Source organism: Chinchilla lanigera, unplaced genomic scaffold (genome assembly GCF_000276665.1).
Source record: "Chinchilla lanigera isolate Chin_1 unplaced genomic scaffold, ChiLan1.0 scaffold00077, whole genome shotgun sequence".
Lineage (NCBI taxonomy): Eukaryota > Metazoa > Chordata > Mammalia > Rodentia > Chinchillidae > Chinchilla > Chinchilla lanigera.
In genome coordinates this window covers 10,375,567-10,391,411 of record NW_004955478.1, presented here as the reverse complement: position 1 = coordinate 10,391,411, position 15,845 = coordinate 10,375,567, and the positions used below count along the sequence as shown (strand labels likewise).

The following is a 15,845-nucleotide window of genomic DNA, read 5'->3' as shown; positions in this document are numbered from 1 at the left end:
TTGTGACTCCTAGGAGGACAGCGCCTGCCCACAGCATGTGGTATGGGGAAGGTGCAGTCAGGAATACAGGTCCAGGTGGGAATGCATTGTGTGCCGGGAAGTCTTCAGGCCCCCACCACACCCACCTGACTCTGGGAGCCCTGCTGGGTCTGAGAGCCTGAGGCGGACAGTGCATCTCCCGCTGCCCTGCTGCCCATCGGACAGACTTCTCCCGGGGTGGGGGGTGGGCAGGCATCTGTGCGCTTCTCGGACATCAGCAGATCGGGCATCGCCACCCCTGCTCCCGGCTCCTCTCTGCACCCAAGCCTCCTATTGCCAGGGCCAGGTCCTCCGCCTCCCCATCTTTCCAGCGCCTATTTAAGCCCCTTCCTTTGCGTAGCTGATGGGGGACACTCAGCATCCCCTTGGTCTCTCCCCAGCTCCCTGCAAAGACTCACGGGCAGTGTGTGAGCTGCCCCGCCCTTCCGGCAGGACCCTCCTCGCTCCACCATCTGGAGCAGAACGAGGGGTGGGCGTGCTGCTTCTCATGAGCCCCCCTCTCTTGGCAGGTAATGGGACAGCAGCGTGGGCTTTGGGGACAGACAGTTTGGCTTTGGCATCTGCTGCCGACGTTTCCAGGCTGTGTGACCTTGAGCAGGTAGCCTCACCTCAGTCCCCCACAGGACTGAGTAATTCAGCTCTTTGCCCCCAGTGTGTGGGAGGTTGCGTTGGCTGGTGCCTCACCCCCAGGAGGATGCCATCTGCCTGCCATCCTTGTCGCCCCTCCTCCCTGAAGGTCAGAGGAGGTGGCAGTGGACGCTGGGGCAGAGGGCCACTGAGGGGGAAGCCCCAGGTGACGTGAGCACCCCCCTCTGGTTACTGCCTTGGTGGGGCTACCACCCACACATGCCCTCCATGGCGCGGCGACCCGCCCTGCCCAGCCCACCTCTGCTGCTTTGCCGTCCCTTCCTGGGCAGCCCCTGCTGGCTTGGTTGCTTCGCCAGCCTGTGTAATCGATTGACTTAATTAGTGAAAATGCCATCCTTTCTGGCAGCCCCAGCCTCACTAGGCCCACCCCAAATTCGAAGCTTTCAAATTAGAGTGTCGGGTTTCTCAGCTCTGGGCCTGGGCTCAGGCCTGATGAAGCACCGGTGGCCCGGCGCGCTGTAAATAAAGGGTTCGAAGAAGTCTGCCTGTGAAATGGGACTTGTGAGGATGCCCACGGGCCAGGCCCTCAGGAGACCTGCCCACGGCCAGGACCGTCGGGACAGGTCTCCAGTTGGGAAACCTGACTCGTGCCTGGCTTGGTCTAGGGATGGCGCAGAGCCCCCAGCACTGCCTGCCTCCAGCGAGCGGCACCCCCCTGTCCCCGACTCTCCCGCTCCCCTGATGCTTGCACACACACGGTCCCCTCCCCCACGCTCCGACAGGCAGGACCGAGTCTGGAGCACGACCTTGGAGGGCTCATCCTGGGGACACAAAAGGGACTCTGGGCGCCTGGGTTTGCAGATCAGTGTGTCAGGGCCGGGGGTGGTGTGCTGGTGGACCAGGCTTCTGAAACTCTATGGTACTTAAGAGCCTTCTGGGCTTCTTGCTAAAGTGGAGATTCCGATTCTGTGACTCTGGAGTGGAGCTAAGACTTCCCCACGTCCCTGGGTGCAGATGTTGCTTTGAGGAGCAGGAGGCTGGGGTGTCCACTGGCCGGGGAAGGGGAGCAGCTCAGGAAGCCCCGGGGAGAGAAGCGACAATGTGGGTGAGCGGGGATGAGGGGTGGGCAGAGGCTGTGTCACTCGGGAGAGCAGTGGTGAGCTCACTGCTGCCGTCCGGGAAGGGCGCTGGGACGGGCCTTACACAACTGCCGCTAGAGACAAGGTGGGCTCTTGCAGAGGCGGGTCGGAGTCGGATGGGCAGCAGCGACTCCTTGGATGCCGGCCACGGAGAGCACAGCATGGCGGTGTCTGCCCAGTGCCGCCCTGTGCTGCCTTCCTGGGGGCACCTCCTGGTCTCGGGGCTGCAGCTGGACGGGGACAGAGTGCTGGTCAGGCTCCCTGGGGTTGGCTTTGCCCGTTTGTCCTTCAGGCATCCAGCTTCTTCTGCGGTTCTTGTTGGCCGCCTCTCGAGCAGTCGCAGACTCTCGGGCTGTCCCTGAGGGAGGTGCTGGCTGTCCTCTTCGGGTGTCATTGACCACCTCTCAAGGTGTTGCTGACATTTTCTTGGGCTGTTACTGGCCCCCTCGAGGGTGCTGTGTGCCCCTCAAGGTACTGCTGTGTCTCCAGACGGTGCTGGCCAGATCTCTGCTTGTTAGTGGGTGTTTCTCGGCGTCTCTTGCTGTTCTATTGCCAGAGGCAGTCCTTGCTCAGGGTGGCGGTGACCAGCTTTGTACCGCTGTAACAGAACACCTGAGCCTGGGGAATCTATAATGAACAGTTTAGAGACTCCTGATTCTGGAAGCCGGGAAGTGCCAGACCTGAGGCCCTCCTTGCTGCATCATTCCACCACGGAAGGGCGAAGGAAGGGGGAGAGAAAGCAATGGGGGTCCCTTGCTTTTATAAGGAACCCCTTCCTGCAATGCTAAGCCTGCTCCTGAAGGAACGTCGTTAACCCGGTCCTGAGGGCAAGGCCCTTATTTTCTGAACAGCTTTTTAAAGCCTCGCCTGATAGCAGCCCCACACTGAGGGTCGGTTCACATCGTAGCCGTGGACGCTCTCCGGGCGCCCCTGGTGCTCCCTGGGCTTAAACTGCTGTCTCTCTAGCTGTCTGCTCTGACTTCCTTTTTCCAGTTGCGTCAGGGCAGGGCAGCAAGTGAGTGAGAGACAACACCTGAACCCACCCAGGCCCCGTAGCTGCAGAAGTCGCACAGTGCCTCTGTCCCTCAGACACCGTTTCACCTCATTCTCCCCTTCTCCCCTTTCAGACTCCTTGGGGAGAGGCCTCACTGCCCCGTCCTCCCTGCAGAAGCGCTCCAGGGACTTTGGGCCAGCACAGAGGAGCGCTCCCCAGAGAGCCCTTCTGTGATCAGTCCCTCTCTGTCCCCCGAGAGGTACACTGTGGGTGCAGGAGAAGAGGAACTGTAAAGCCTGCCAGTGCTGGCTGGCTGGCTCGGGCCAGTTATGCAGCCTGTGTAGTACGAATACAGGGACGCAAGGGCCGGCATCAAAGCCTCCTTGTGAGAAAGAAAAGCAAAGACATCGCTGATGCACCCGGCACAGTGCCCAGCTGTAGTAGGTCTTCATTAGTGGCCTCTCCTAGACCAGACAACCCAGGTACACCTGCCCCAGACAGAAGGGGCTCCCCGCACCTCAGCTCACCGGCCCCGCCTTGGCCTGTAAACGGAGCTGGAGTGCACGCCATTCTTGGCTCTGCAGATGTTGTCAGTACCTAGGGGGCTTCTCAGCACTGATTTGTGGGAAATTTAATAAGAGGACATTAAGTACCAGCTCCAAACAGGCTTTGATGTGTGCGCATCTTCTGGAGCCTCGGCCGCAGCATCTGCTGCAGGGGCTCAGGGACCCTCCTAGTTGCGCGGCTCCTTTCTCTCTGCCTGTCCCTCCCGCCTCTCTCCTCCCTGGATCCAGCCTTCCTGAGGCTCCTGTGATTTCGTGCCATGTTCCTAAAAGCCCCAAACCAGTTCCCAGAGGAGGGTACCCGGAGCTGCCTGGCGCTGTGCCATCCTCACCCCTTTGGCAGGGGCACAGTGGAGAGGGGGAGCACAGAGGGAGGGTTTGGCCTGGGGGGATGCCTGCTAGCTCTTCTCCACTGAGCTGCATCCCTTGTTGGAGCTGCAGTTTCCTCATCCAGAAGACAGGTGGGGCTGGACTCGGGCCCTTAGCAGAGCCTGCTGGGACTTCCACGGATTCTGACAGCAGAAAGGTCTGCAGAGGCGCGGGAGCAATGCCGGGGCTCCGGAAGGGTGGGAAGGGCTCCGTGAGCCCATCTCTTCCGCACACGTGTGAGCTGCAGGTTCTGTGCGGTGTCATCACCAGGCCCACCCGAGAACCTGCAGAGGGGGTGGGGGCGCTGCTAGGGACCCCTTTCCCCAGCCAGCTGCCTCCTGTTTCCATTTCCTTCCTCCCTTCACCGCATAACTGTGGATCCTAACTGTGATGGGTTGTGAGCGTCTAGACCACGCCTTCCTGGGAGGGAGACAAGGGTGGATGGGGACTTTGTTCGGGGATGGGGGACAGGAACCTTCAGAGCGCCGTGCACTGCGGACTGGCCAATCCCCCGTAGGGGAGGGAACTGTTTATAAACTTAGCATCTGCCAATCTGCATGTGCAGGTAAAAAGTTCTGAAGCTGAAGTTGGGCCACCTGGATCCAGCCGACATGCTTCTGGGTCTCTTTTTATTCGGGAGCCAAGGCAGGGTCTTGCTATGTAGTTCAGGCTGGTCTTAAACTCATTACGTAGCCAAGGCTGGTCTGGAGCTTGTGGCAATCCTCCTGACTCAGCCTCCAGAGTGCTGGGATTACAGGCGTGCACCATCGTGCCTGGAAAGGCCTCTTTTTCTGTAAAATGAAGTTACAGATGCCCTTCTAGCACTTCCCACGGGGTCATGGTACAGGTTGGAGAAGATAACACGTGGAGAAGAAAACCTTCTGCGAGAGGCTTCCTCACTCTTGGAGTTTTTGATTATTGGAAAGGGAGGGGGCAGTTGCTTCCATCAATACATTTAATTAAGATTTAAAGTTAGGAAACTGAAGAGGTTCAGTCACTCCAAGCAGACCTCTGGGCTGGGGAGGGAGCGGCCCTGGGAAGTGAGGAACGGAGCCTACAGGGGTTTCTTCTGTGACTGCGAAGGACTGCCACTGCAGCTGCCATGCGAGGCGGGGAGGGGTAACCAAGGGAGGGGACTCAGTTCAGAGTGGGTGGAGGAAAGAGGGCCTTGAGGGTTGGGGTCTCACTGAGACCACCGCGTTGGGCCAGTGTGAGATGTGAGCCCGGCTGTGGGCTGGCGCACACACTGGGGCACATGGCGAGGGCGCCCTGTGCGCGGGATGCGGTGGGCGGGGCGCCTGCGGGATGCGGTGGGCGGGGCGCCTGCGGGATGCGGGGGGCGGGGCGCCTGCGGGATGCGGGGGGCGGGGCGCCTGCGGGATGCGGTGGGTGGGGCGCCTGCGGGATGCGGTAGGTGGCGTGCACCCCCTATCTGCCCAACAACATGCAGCAGTGAACAGTCTGGGGTGGACCGTGCTGCCGCAAGATGCAGGGAGGTGGAGGGCAGACACCCCGTCCTTACTGCCAGCGGCCCTGCTGCCTGGGCGCCCTCTACCTGTGCGTGTCCCGCGGGCGCCTCACCTCTGCCCCTCTCTCCTCTCTCAGAAAAAGAGCAAAGTGCACTACCAGATCGCCGTCATCATCAACTACTTGGGCCACTGCATCTCCCTGGTGGCCCTCCTGGTGGCCTTCGTCCTCTTTCTGCGGCTCAGGTGAGGAGGGGCCGCCTGCTGCCCCTTACCCTCCATCCGGGTGGGGAAGCGAGACCCAGGGATGTCTCTGGGACGGGGCGTCCTGCCCTCGCCTCAGCAGGAGGGCGGCACAGGTGAATCTAGGTTCTTTTGGAACCTCTGGCAGAGCCACTTCTGCCCCTGGCTCACCCGCATCATCTACCCGTAGACCGGTCTGAACCCGTTTGGGTCATCTGCGCCCGGGCTGGTCTGTATTCGCTTGGCAGGTGGCGTGGCGTGGCACCGCGCCTCAGGCTTGAGTGTGCAAGGGCCAAGCAGTGGGGGCGGGTGGAAGCGGGAGCAGAGCGTGAGGCTTCCCGTGGGCGGCCTCTTAGGTTTGCCCTCCCTCCTCCCTCCATCCTGGCACAGCTGGGGGTGAGGGGCAAAGCATCATCCCTGGTAACCAAGCAGACTGGCCCAGGGACCATGCCAGCCTCTGCCCCTGGAGCTTATGTCTGGCTAGAAGGGCCCCGTGAGCCATCAGGAGGGCCTTGCTGCCACCTGTGTGGCCTACCCTGTCCGCCTCACGTGCTCAGAACCTCAGGTCCCCACATACGCGTGGGCGGGTGTGGTGCCCGCAGCCTGACCGTCTCCCTCTTTCTCTGCTTGTTGCTCTGGCCGTGTGCCGGCCCCCCTTCCCCAGGAGCATCCGGTGCCTGAGAAACGTCATCCACTGGAACCTCATCTCGGCCTTCATCCTGCGCAATGCCACGTGGTTCGTGGTCCAGCGCACCATGAGCCCCGCGGTCCACCAGAGCAATGTGGTGCGTTCTGCCAGGGGGACGAGGAGGGAGCACGGGCACAGGCTCCCAGAGAGGTCCCAGGCCGGGGTGGGGGGCTGCCCTGCCCCCCACACCCTGCGCAGCATCATCTCTTGGGGTGGGGGCAGGGCTGGTGCAGACTGGTGACAGCCGCCTATAACTACTTCCACGTGACCAACTTCTTCTGGATGTTCGGGGAGGGCTGCTACCTGCACACGGCCATCGTGCTCACCTACTCCACCGACCGGCTGCGCAAGTGGATGTTCATCTGCATCGGCTGGGGTGAGCCGGCGGGCCGCCTTCCTGCCCGCCCTCCCACCCGGGACGGGCCAGCCGGCGGGGCACGGGAGACCAGGGCCCCCTGGGGTGGCGGAGTGTGCGCCTTCCCGGGGAACGCGGCAGGAGGATCCTGAAGATGCGTGAGCTTGAGCTTGACCTCAGCCCCTAGCAGCCCCCCCGGGGAGGCCTGGGCTGTGACACAGCCCGTCTCTCTCCCAGGTGTGCCTTTCCCCATCATTGTAGCCTGGGCCATCGGGAAGATGTACTACGACAACGAGAAGTAAGTTGCCTCCTTCCCCTTCCGGAGCCCCGCGGCCCGGACCCCAGCCCCGCTCCGCCTGTGCTCCCCGAGAGCCTTGGGCCCCTCCGCTTGTCTGTCAGGACCTGGGCGTCAGTGTGTGCAAAGGCAGGGTTGGGGCTGCGCTCAGTTCGGAGAGCCCCAGCCAGTTCTCTGCTGAAGGAGCAGCAGTCAGGGCCCAAGCCCCATTATCTCCCTTGAGCTTCAAGGAGAGGAGACTTTGGGGTCGGCCTGCTCCAGATAGTCTGCTCAGGGCGGCTCTGCTATTAAATGGCTCCACGACCCTGGGCTCGTTACTGCAGCTTGCCTCGGTTTCCTCATCTGCAAAATGGATGTCCTGATAGCCCCTACCTCAGAGGGTGGCGGTGGGGATGGCACGCCTTAATACATGTTAAGCACAATAGTATCTGGTGTATGGAGAAGGCTACATAAGTGTTTTCTTTGACATTAAGATAGTTTCAACAAAAGCCTTCCTCCAGTAGGACCTGGCGCACACAGTCCCAGAAGCCTGAAGCCTGGGGCTCCCTGTAAAGGAGACGTATGCTCCCAGTCACCCCTGAGAAAGACTTCTGCTGTAGGATTTCTCAGCCATGCCCTACAAGACTCACCTAGGAAGCTCTAGACAGGGCTGATGCCCAGGCTTCACCCCAAATAGCTGGATGCCATCTGGGTGGTGGCCTGGGCACCAGGAATTTTCTTAAGCTACCTAGTGTGCAGCCAAGGTTGAGAACCTCAGAGAGCCAGGGGAAAGGCCAACACAGCCAGCCAGAGGAGAAGCTGAGATCTTTGCCAGAGAAGTGCTCTGGGACCAGCTGACCGGGGGGCCAGGCGCCTCCACCATCACTGCAGCTCCTCCCCTCCACAGAGGGGACCCCACAGCCTCCTGGGCTGGTCCTGTGGGCTCCACGGGACCCTGGAAAATTCCCTTCCATGTCTTCAAAGGTTACACCTCCTGGCTGGTTGCATAGCTGTGGAGTGGGGCCTGGGTACTAGAGCTACAGTGGAACCCCTGGATGGGTGCCTGCACGTGTGTGTGTGTGTGTGTGTGTGTGTGTGAGAGAGAGAGAGAGAGAGAGAGAGAGAGAGAGAGAGAGAGAGAGAGAGAGAGAGAGAGAGAGAGAGAGAGAGAGAGACAGAGAGAGAGAGACAGAGAGAGAGAGCGAGTGAGAGAGTGTGTGTGTGTGTGTGTGTGTGAGAGAGAGAGAAAAGTCGTGGCCTGGAGCAGAAAGTGGGCCTGTGCGGCTCTGAAGCCCCACCTGGTGGTACAATGCAGACACTGCATCCAAAAGGAAAGGGATGTGAGAAATTAGCACCGTGCAGACCAGAGGGTAGAGGACCGAATCTGGCCCGAAGACAGTTATGTTTGGCCTGCTTGGTATTTTTCGAAAACTCGATCCTGTAGCCAGTATTTTAAAAATCCAGAGATTTCGCTTTCTGGTTTAGAGAAACAGGTGAGATCCAGCTATGCCAGGATGTGCGATTTCTGCTTGCCCTGTCCCCACCTTCTCCTGGAAGGCGCGGGAGGGCGATTCAGGACTGTGGAAAGCAGCTCTGCCTCTTGCAGTCGGCGGTGCCTGTGAACGTCCGTGCCTTCAGGTCGTTTAGGCTGCGCTGGCGTGGATTCAGAGGATGCCCCCCGTGAGGGGCCCGCGCCAGGAGCACCCCAGCGGGCTCCGCCACAGCCAGCCGGGGCCACAAGCGGGAACGGAGCAGTCAGCACTGTGCCGGGCCTCAGTCGGGTCCCGGGCAGTCAGCGGTCCCTTTCACAGCCCCTCTGCCTGCCGCAGCTTGCTCCCAGCCCCTTGGCTCACAGTGAGGGTGCTGCTGTGTTGCAGGTGGGGTAGCTGAGGCCCTGCAGTGGGACCAGCTGACTTGAACTTCTGCCAGGATTGGAGCTGGGGCACCCACATTGTAGCTGTCAGCCCCAGTCCTGCCCTGACCGCGCACTGCCCCTCCCCACGCCTCGGAGGACCTGCGTGACCCCCTCTCCCCTTGCTCTGGCCTTCTAGGTGCTGGTTTGGCAAAAGGCCTGGAGTGTATACCGACTACATCTACCAGGGCCCCATGATCTTGGTCCTGCTGGTAAGAACCTCGGTGTTTCCACCAGTACCCAGGGTGGACAGAGAGGACCCTTTGCCTAGAGGTGGGGACCACGCAGAGAGGAGGCCCAGGCCAGGAGCGTGGAAGTGTTAACGAGGTGGAGGGAGAGTAGCGGGGTGCCTCAAAGCAGGACTGAGAAGCCAGGGGCTCGTCCTGTTCCCCACCCCACACGCTGTGCACGTCCACACCCCCAACTCCCCACTGGTGTGCTCAAATTGCAGATCAACTTTATCTTCCTTTTCAACATCGTCCGTATTCTCATGACCAAACTCCGGGCATCCACCACATCTGAGACCATTCAGTACAGGTACCTGGCTCCCACCTCGCTCACCCATGGGGGCTTCCGAGTCCCAGCCTCCGAGCCAGGCTTTCCTCCAGGCCTGGCAGTGCCCCCGGAATCCATAGCTCCCCCGCCTCAGACATGCCCGAGACCTGCCCCTCCCCCAGGCCCAGTCCTTGGCACCAGGCAGAGGCCCAACGCCTCTCCTCCCCACCCCCAGGAAGGCTGTGAAGGCCACTCTGGTGCTGCTGCCTCTCCTGGGCATCACCTACATGCTGTTCTTCGTCAACCCGGGGGAGGACGAGGTCTCCCGGGTGGTCTTCATCTACTTCAATTCCTTCCTAGAATCCTTCCAGGTATGGCCTCCCTCCCTGCCTTGGCTGGACCCGGCTGCCCTAGCTCTGTAGGGCCAGGTGTGCACCTGCTTGGGTGGGGGCTCTCTCAGCAGAGACCTAGAGGCCAGGGAAGCTGGGGGCAGCCCAGGGTCGGGGGACCCGCTTACACAGGCCTCTGACTGTCCCTCTGTCCTCCAGGGTTTCTTCGTTTCTGTGTTCTACTGTTTCCTCAACAGCGAGGTGAGGACCCTGGTGGGGGCTGGGCTTGGGGTTTGGAGGCCACGGGACTGTCCCCCTCCTGTACCGAGGGCAGGCTCTGCTCCCTGTTCCTAGGTTTGTGTGGGATGCTGCTGAGAAGTGCCCGGCCCTCCCACTCTGCTTCTGGGATGGCAGCCCTTTCCTTTGCCCCAGGCAGTGGGCACGGGTGGCTGGAAGCCTGCGCTTTGGTCTTGCAAAGCCATCTGAAAACTGGGAAGGCCGCGCCCTGGGCAGTGCTTCCCGGGGGCTGAGGGTGGGGAATCTGCGTGCCCCAAACCCGTCACCGATACAAACCAACGATGTCGGCCATGTAAAATGTGGCCATCTATTGCGGGCTCCTCTGCCTGTGGCAGCCCAGCGGAGGGAGCGAGGTCTCAGCCTCTGCCCTGTGCCCACAGGTCCGCTCTGCTATCCGGAAGAGATGGCACCGATGGCAAGACAACCACTCCATCCGTGCCCGGGTGGCCCGTGCCATGTCCATCCCCACCTCCCCGACCCGGGTCAGCTTGCACAGCATCAAGCAGTCTACAGGTGTCTGAGCTACCGGCCTTGAAAAGCAGCCCCCGAGTTCTGTGGCCGTGCAGACGACGGCCAGGCTCACCAGCCACCTCGTGTGTGGAGGCAGCCAGCGCCTTTTCCCCAGGAGCAGCAGCCCTGAAGGTCTAGGAGGCCCCGCTCCCAGGCCAGCAGGACTGCTATGCTCAGGATTGCTCAGTAGCCCACAGGGCTGGGCTGGTCCTCCCTGGAGAATGGAGATGGGAATGGGTATGGGATGGACGTGGACAGCTGGACTACCCACAGCAGCACCCCGGCCCCCTTAGTGCTGTTTTCTCAAAGAGCACGGAGGCCTGGGGGCCCGTGCAGCTGTAGGGAGGTGACTCACTGCCCCAGGGCATCATGGGAAACTTGTGACGGCATCCATCCACCATGATGCCCCCGGCCTTAGCGATGCCTGTGTACACCACTGGGAAGCAAGGCCACAGAGTCCAGGAGGGGCCCTGGAGATAGCAGGTGACGTCGTCAGATATCTGACCACTCCCAAGTCACCAGAGCTCATTGGCACCGTGGCACTGCCACCACAAATGCCCTGCCTTGCTGCCTTGCACCCATGGATGTTTACTACCCTGTAGGTCACCCCAGCTTCCCCCCCACGTACCCACCAACCTAAGTCCCACCACCTTCTGCCTCTGGGTGTCTCCCCACTTGGGCACGGCAGGGGTACAAGAATGTGCCCCCACCAGGCCAGCCTCCCTGGAGGAGGACAAAGAACCCCTGGGGCCTGCAGCCTCTGGGCAGGCTCTCAAGCTGAGCAAAGGGAAAGGACCCCTCTCTGCCCCGGTGCCCTGGACAGGGGTCGACTGTCAGTCCCCGCCGGGCCTGCCATGTGCAGGGGGTTGGGCTGACAGAGTGTGCTTCGGGGTGGGCACTAGGAGGTGGGCGTGTCAGCTGTAAAGGGGAAGATGATGTAAATAATAATATTTATCTTTTCAACCAGCATTTGTGCAGGCCTGTACTCCACCGGGGGAGCGGGAGAGGGTGCCTTAGAGAAGCGGGCACCTTTTTCAGCCTGCAGGAGCCACCGTGTCGCTGAGAACCCGACACTCCTCACGCGCCATCTTGGATGAGCCCACAGGGGCTGGCGGGGGGAGTAGGAGGACTTGGAAGGAGAGGGGTCTGGCCAGGCTGGTTAGTAAAGGACAGCTCTTGGTACTGAGGCGAGTCAGGACAGGTGGGTTAATGATGCAGGGGAGGACCGCGGGGGCCGGGGAAGGCTAGAACAAGCACACAGCAATGGGACAAAGCGGGAGTGGGGCCCTGCCCTGGGGAGGCCGCGCGCTGAGAAGCAGGCAGAGTCGTTAGGAAGCTGAGGAGGCTGTGCAGACAGAGCGGCTGTCCTAGTCTAGGATGCCCCAAAGCTGACCTTGAGGCCAGGTCTCTATTACAAACTCCAGGGAAAGGAGAACGGAGAGGAGAGGCCAGTGCGGCCAGGCAAGGCGGGCAGCGGGGAAGGCGGGTGGGTGGCTGGCAGCATGGTTTCAGGTAACTGGGGAAGCTGGGAGCAGAGCGGACCCTGCCCCTCCGCACCAGAGGCACGGGTTCTGCATCCACGTGGGCCACAGAGAGCGTCCCGGAGCCCTCAGGCCGGCCCTGTAGTCAGGAGAGGCCAGTGTGAGGTGCATTCTAAGGCTGTGGAGTGTGAGTGAGACACCAGACGCTCTCAAGGGCCCCAGGGTCATTAGGACCACTGACCAGGGAGGAGGGTTGTACAGATGTGTATGAGCATGAGTGCATGTACATGTGTGTGCATGCTCGCGTGTGCACACGTGTATGCACACACACACAGGATTGCATTCAAGGGTGTGACACATCAGGACACGGATAGACCAAGGTGACTGTCACGAACTCCACAGTGGCCCAGCATCTGGAGGAGATGAGGGTGTCCTTGAGGGCCTTTTGGGGTGCCCTGCCCTGCCAGTTTCCAAGCTCTGTGCCTTTAAGTAGAGAGATGAGGGGGAGCCAGGGAATGCCAGGACAGGGATGGGCTGGGGGGCGGGGGTAAGAGGTAGGGAATAGCCCTCCCAGCAGACAAGAGGGACCACAGTGACTGGTGAGTGTCAAGTAGCCGCAGCTGAGCTAATTCTCCAGTCTGTGTGTCACACACGGCAGGATGAGGGAGAGGTGAGGTACCCCTGGACTACGTGGAACGACAGGAAGGCGGGGCCTCAGAGGGGCTGGGAGGGCTCTGAGCCTGGGCATGCCCCCTTCCTGTTGTGCCTCCTGCTTGGGGCAGCTGCTGGGCACCCTCCAGGGGCCTACTGTGCTCACAGCGCAGTGCTGGGCCGTGGGAGGGGAGAGGCGAAGACTGCCCAGGACAGACACCAGGGACCTGGTCAGAGCCGAGTCAGGAAGGGCGGGGGTGGCCGTCCTCAGAGAAGCTGGAGAGAGACTCTGGACAGCCACCACCTCGAAGAGACAAAGGGGGATGGGCGGCTTGGGGTACTGCCCCAAACCTCTGTAGCCCATGGTGGGGCTCTGGGCTTCAGCGACAGGGTCCAGGTAGTCCAGGCCAAGGCACCTAAGCCAGTCTCCTTTGGGGTTGGGCCTTGGGGTGGGGAAGGTCCCTCTATGAGCCAGAGGGGCTGTGGGTATGTCACTGCCCTGTGGGGAGGGGCCAGGCGGTTCCGCTGTAGGGTGGGGGTCACTGACGTCCTCCAAGAGCCTGTCAGGCCTGTCCTACGGGCCCAGAAGGGTTCTGTCCATGCCACACCCAGAAGCCACAGTTCCATAAAGATGCCCGCCCCTGATCCCTTTCTCCTGGAGACCCTCCCTACGGGCACAGAACAGTGGTGGAAGGAAGTCGCCTGCTCTCCAGTTAGGCTCCTGTCCCTGAGGTGCGGCGCAGCCCCTGCCCGAGGTCCTCAGCTACCTTTCCAGCCCGCTGTGTGGACAGGTCAGCCACCCCGGGCCCAGGACTCAGACACAGCCCGATCTCAGGGAGCCGTGTGTTAGGGAAGGAAGGAGGCTCTGAAATCCAGATTATAATGCCTTCATGGGAGCCATCTGAAGATTGCTTGGCAGTCCATGAAATCCTTTATAAGTGTACTAGCTAATCAACCGGCCCAGGGAGGTGGGACCCAGAGCATTTTGGAGCCAAGGAAACAGGCTTAGCAACTCCTTAGGGTAGAGGGCCTTTGGGCTCCGAGGGCCAGAGTCCTGAACTTGGGGTGGGAGGCCGGGCTGACAAACCATCTCTGGGGCAAAGGGACGGTACAGAGGCCTTTGGGTTGCAGATTGACCTGGAACCTGGCCCAGTTGAAGAGGGACCCACAAAGATAGCCGGGCAGGTACCCGGCTGGCGGGCCCAGTGAGGTGGGAGCGGCGAGGGCTCTGTGTACCCAGCACCTCCTCCCCGCACCCTCCACGCCTGCACTTACGAAGATGAAGCTGAGCTACAAACCATGCAGCCCGGGCATCCTGGTGCCACACTGGGCTCCCCTGCACCCCGCCCAGGCTCCGTCTGGCCCCTGCGAGGGTGCCCTGGCCTCCAGCCTGAGTGTCTCAGGGTCATCGCGTCCGGGCACCCCGACTTCAAACTCACCTGGGCACAGAATCTAGACGGACTGGATGCTTTCTGCAGCTCGCGAGCAGCATTCTGATCGTTCCCCGGTGTTCACTGGGAGCCAGGCCCCAGGTGTGAGCCTCATCTTCACTGTGCCCAGGGAAGCAGGTGCTATTACGGGAAAAGTGAAGCTCAGAGAGGTGAAGAGACTGTCTCAGGGCACCCAGCATGGCGAGATGAGACCCCACAGTGGCCCCCACAAAGCCCCTGTGCCGCAGGGACTCTGCGTGTTTGCCTTCCCCGCCCCTCTACCCTCCTGAGCGCCTGTCCAAGGAGGTTCTCCAGGTTGTCAGTCTGAACAAGCAGCATTCAGACAAGCACTCGATCTAGCTGTATGAGTTGGAGCCTGCAGAGCACCAGCCTCAGGCTGTCCACCTCCTGTGTCCCCAGCCATCCCTCCTCTACCCCACAGCATTGCCTGCCAACCGGCCCCAGCTCACCAACCCCTGCAGCTTCTGCTGACAGCTCAGGGTCCAAAGAGGCCTGGGCCGTTCTTTTCCAAGGCGGTCAGTGTGTTGGGAACACCAAAGTGATAACCCCCATCTGTCCCTCCAAGGGGTCCTGGACAGACCCCTGCTGCCCAGTCTCCTTGCTCATTGGGCCAAGGCAGAGGGGGAGGAGCAGGGGGCCTCTGAGGGCCCTATGGGGCTGGGGAACGTTGCAGGCACTTGCCATGGCATGGTATAGGCGACCATGTGCTGCTGCCCCTCTGTGTTCATTCCCAGGTTCGGGGACACAGGAAGCAGATGGGAGGAGAGAACAGACAGGAACCCAGTCCCTCTCCAGGCCTGCACTTCTCCAGATCATACAGCTGGGTAGGTGCTGGGCCAACAAGCCAGGGCAGGAGAGGAGGCCGGGAAGCTGGGCACCCTGCTTGCCTTCCTGAGTGACAGCCCTGAGCTGAGACCCACCACCTGGGGTCTGTTGCCCTCACTGTCCTGAGTGGGTGCAGATAAATGCTCCAGGTGGCACCTAGCCCAAAGGGAGAGCAGAGACTTCAGCCCAAGAGCCCAGGTCCTAACTGAGGGCAGCCGCGAGTATGGAGCAAAGCTGTCCATGGAGGGTAGGACACTAAGCAAAGGGGCCCATCTGGAGCTACAGGTGGTGGCATCTGCGGAGTCCAGAAACTGACTACACAGAAGGCAGCAGCCCCTCGTGTGAAGGCATCAACCAGGGCACCGAGCGGCCATGCAGAAGGGCAGTTCCATGGCGGATGCGCTGGCTGGCGGGAGGGGCGGGAGGGCTGCAGTTCTGGGGAACGGTGCCGGAACTGGTCCCTGAAAGCCTTCAGCAAGCTGGGCCCAGGAACAGCCATGCGGAGGGAAGGAGTCTTAGGGGAATTCTTCAAGCCCAAGGTGGATCAGGGGGGAAGGACAGGAGCAAGTGGGTGGAAGGGAGCGGTGTCTCCTAACTGGGGCGCACCCTGGACTGACGGGGCCCCCAGGAATCAAAATGAGACCTGTCCCAAGGACAGTGTTGTTGGAGGCTGGAGTTGGTCCTTATTTTTGTGTTAGGCTAAAATACACATAATTTAAAACTTACCATTTCATTCATGTTAAAATGTATAATTTAACAGCATTCAATGCATTAATAGCCCATAAATATATATAGAATTATTATATATAAATATGTGCAGCTGTCACCACTGTCTGGTTCCAGAATGTTTTTGTCACCCCGTATGGAAAGCCCACACCCATCAAGCAGTCACTTCCCACTTCTTGGTCCCCTAACCCCTGCCTGTCATGAGTCTGCATTCTAGAGATTTGCCTTTTCTGGATATTTCAAATAAGTGGAATCAGCGATACAGTATTTGTTCTTTTGTCCGGCTTCTTTCGCTTACCATGGAATTTTCCAGATCCATCCACACGGTAAAATGTGTCAGAACATCACTGCTTGTGCCTGGCTGATTTTACGTTGTACGGATGGACCACATCCTATCCATCAATCAACTGACGCTTGGGTTCTGTCCACCTACTGCAAGTCATCACAGAC

General features: G+C 60.6%; 1 protein-coding gene across 1 annotated transcript; it reads left to right on the top strand.

Annotated features, from left to right (window-relative positions):
• Nucleotides 1-573: 573 nt before the first annotated feature.
• Crhr1 (corticotropin releasing hormone receptor 1) lies at nt 574-11,227 on the top strand. The gene is made up of 10 exons (XM_013503254.1): nt 574-637; nt 5,298-5,404; nt 6,066-6,186; nt 6,312-6,465; nt 6,682-6,742; nt 8,770-8,842; nt 9,082-9,167; nt 9,361-9,496; nt 9,674-9,715; nt 10,132-11,227. Exons 3-10 carry the CDS (start codon nt 6,157-6,159, stop codon nt 10,270-10,272), a joined length of 723 nt encoding a protein of 240 aa, XP_013358708.1. The 5' UTR covers nt 574-637; nt 5,298-5,404; nt 6,066-6,156; the 3' UTR covers nt 10,273-11,227.
• Nucleotides 11,228-15,845: the final 4,618 nt, after the last annotated feature.

Coding starts and splice junctions, on each gene's coding strand:
- Crhr1 (XM_013503254.1), top strand. CDS start 6,157: ATGAGCCCCGCGGTCCACCAGAGCAATGTG. Junction 6,466..6,681: donor GTTCATCTGCATCGGCTGGG/GTGAGCCGGCGG, acceptor TCTCTCTCCCAG/GTGTGCCTTTCCCCATCATT. Junction 9,716..10,131: donor ACTGTTTCCTCAACAGCGAG/GTGAGGACCCTG, acceptor CTGTGCCCACAG/GTCCGCTCTGCTATCCGGAA.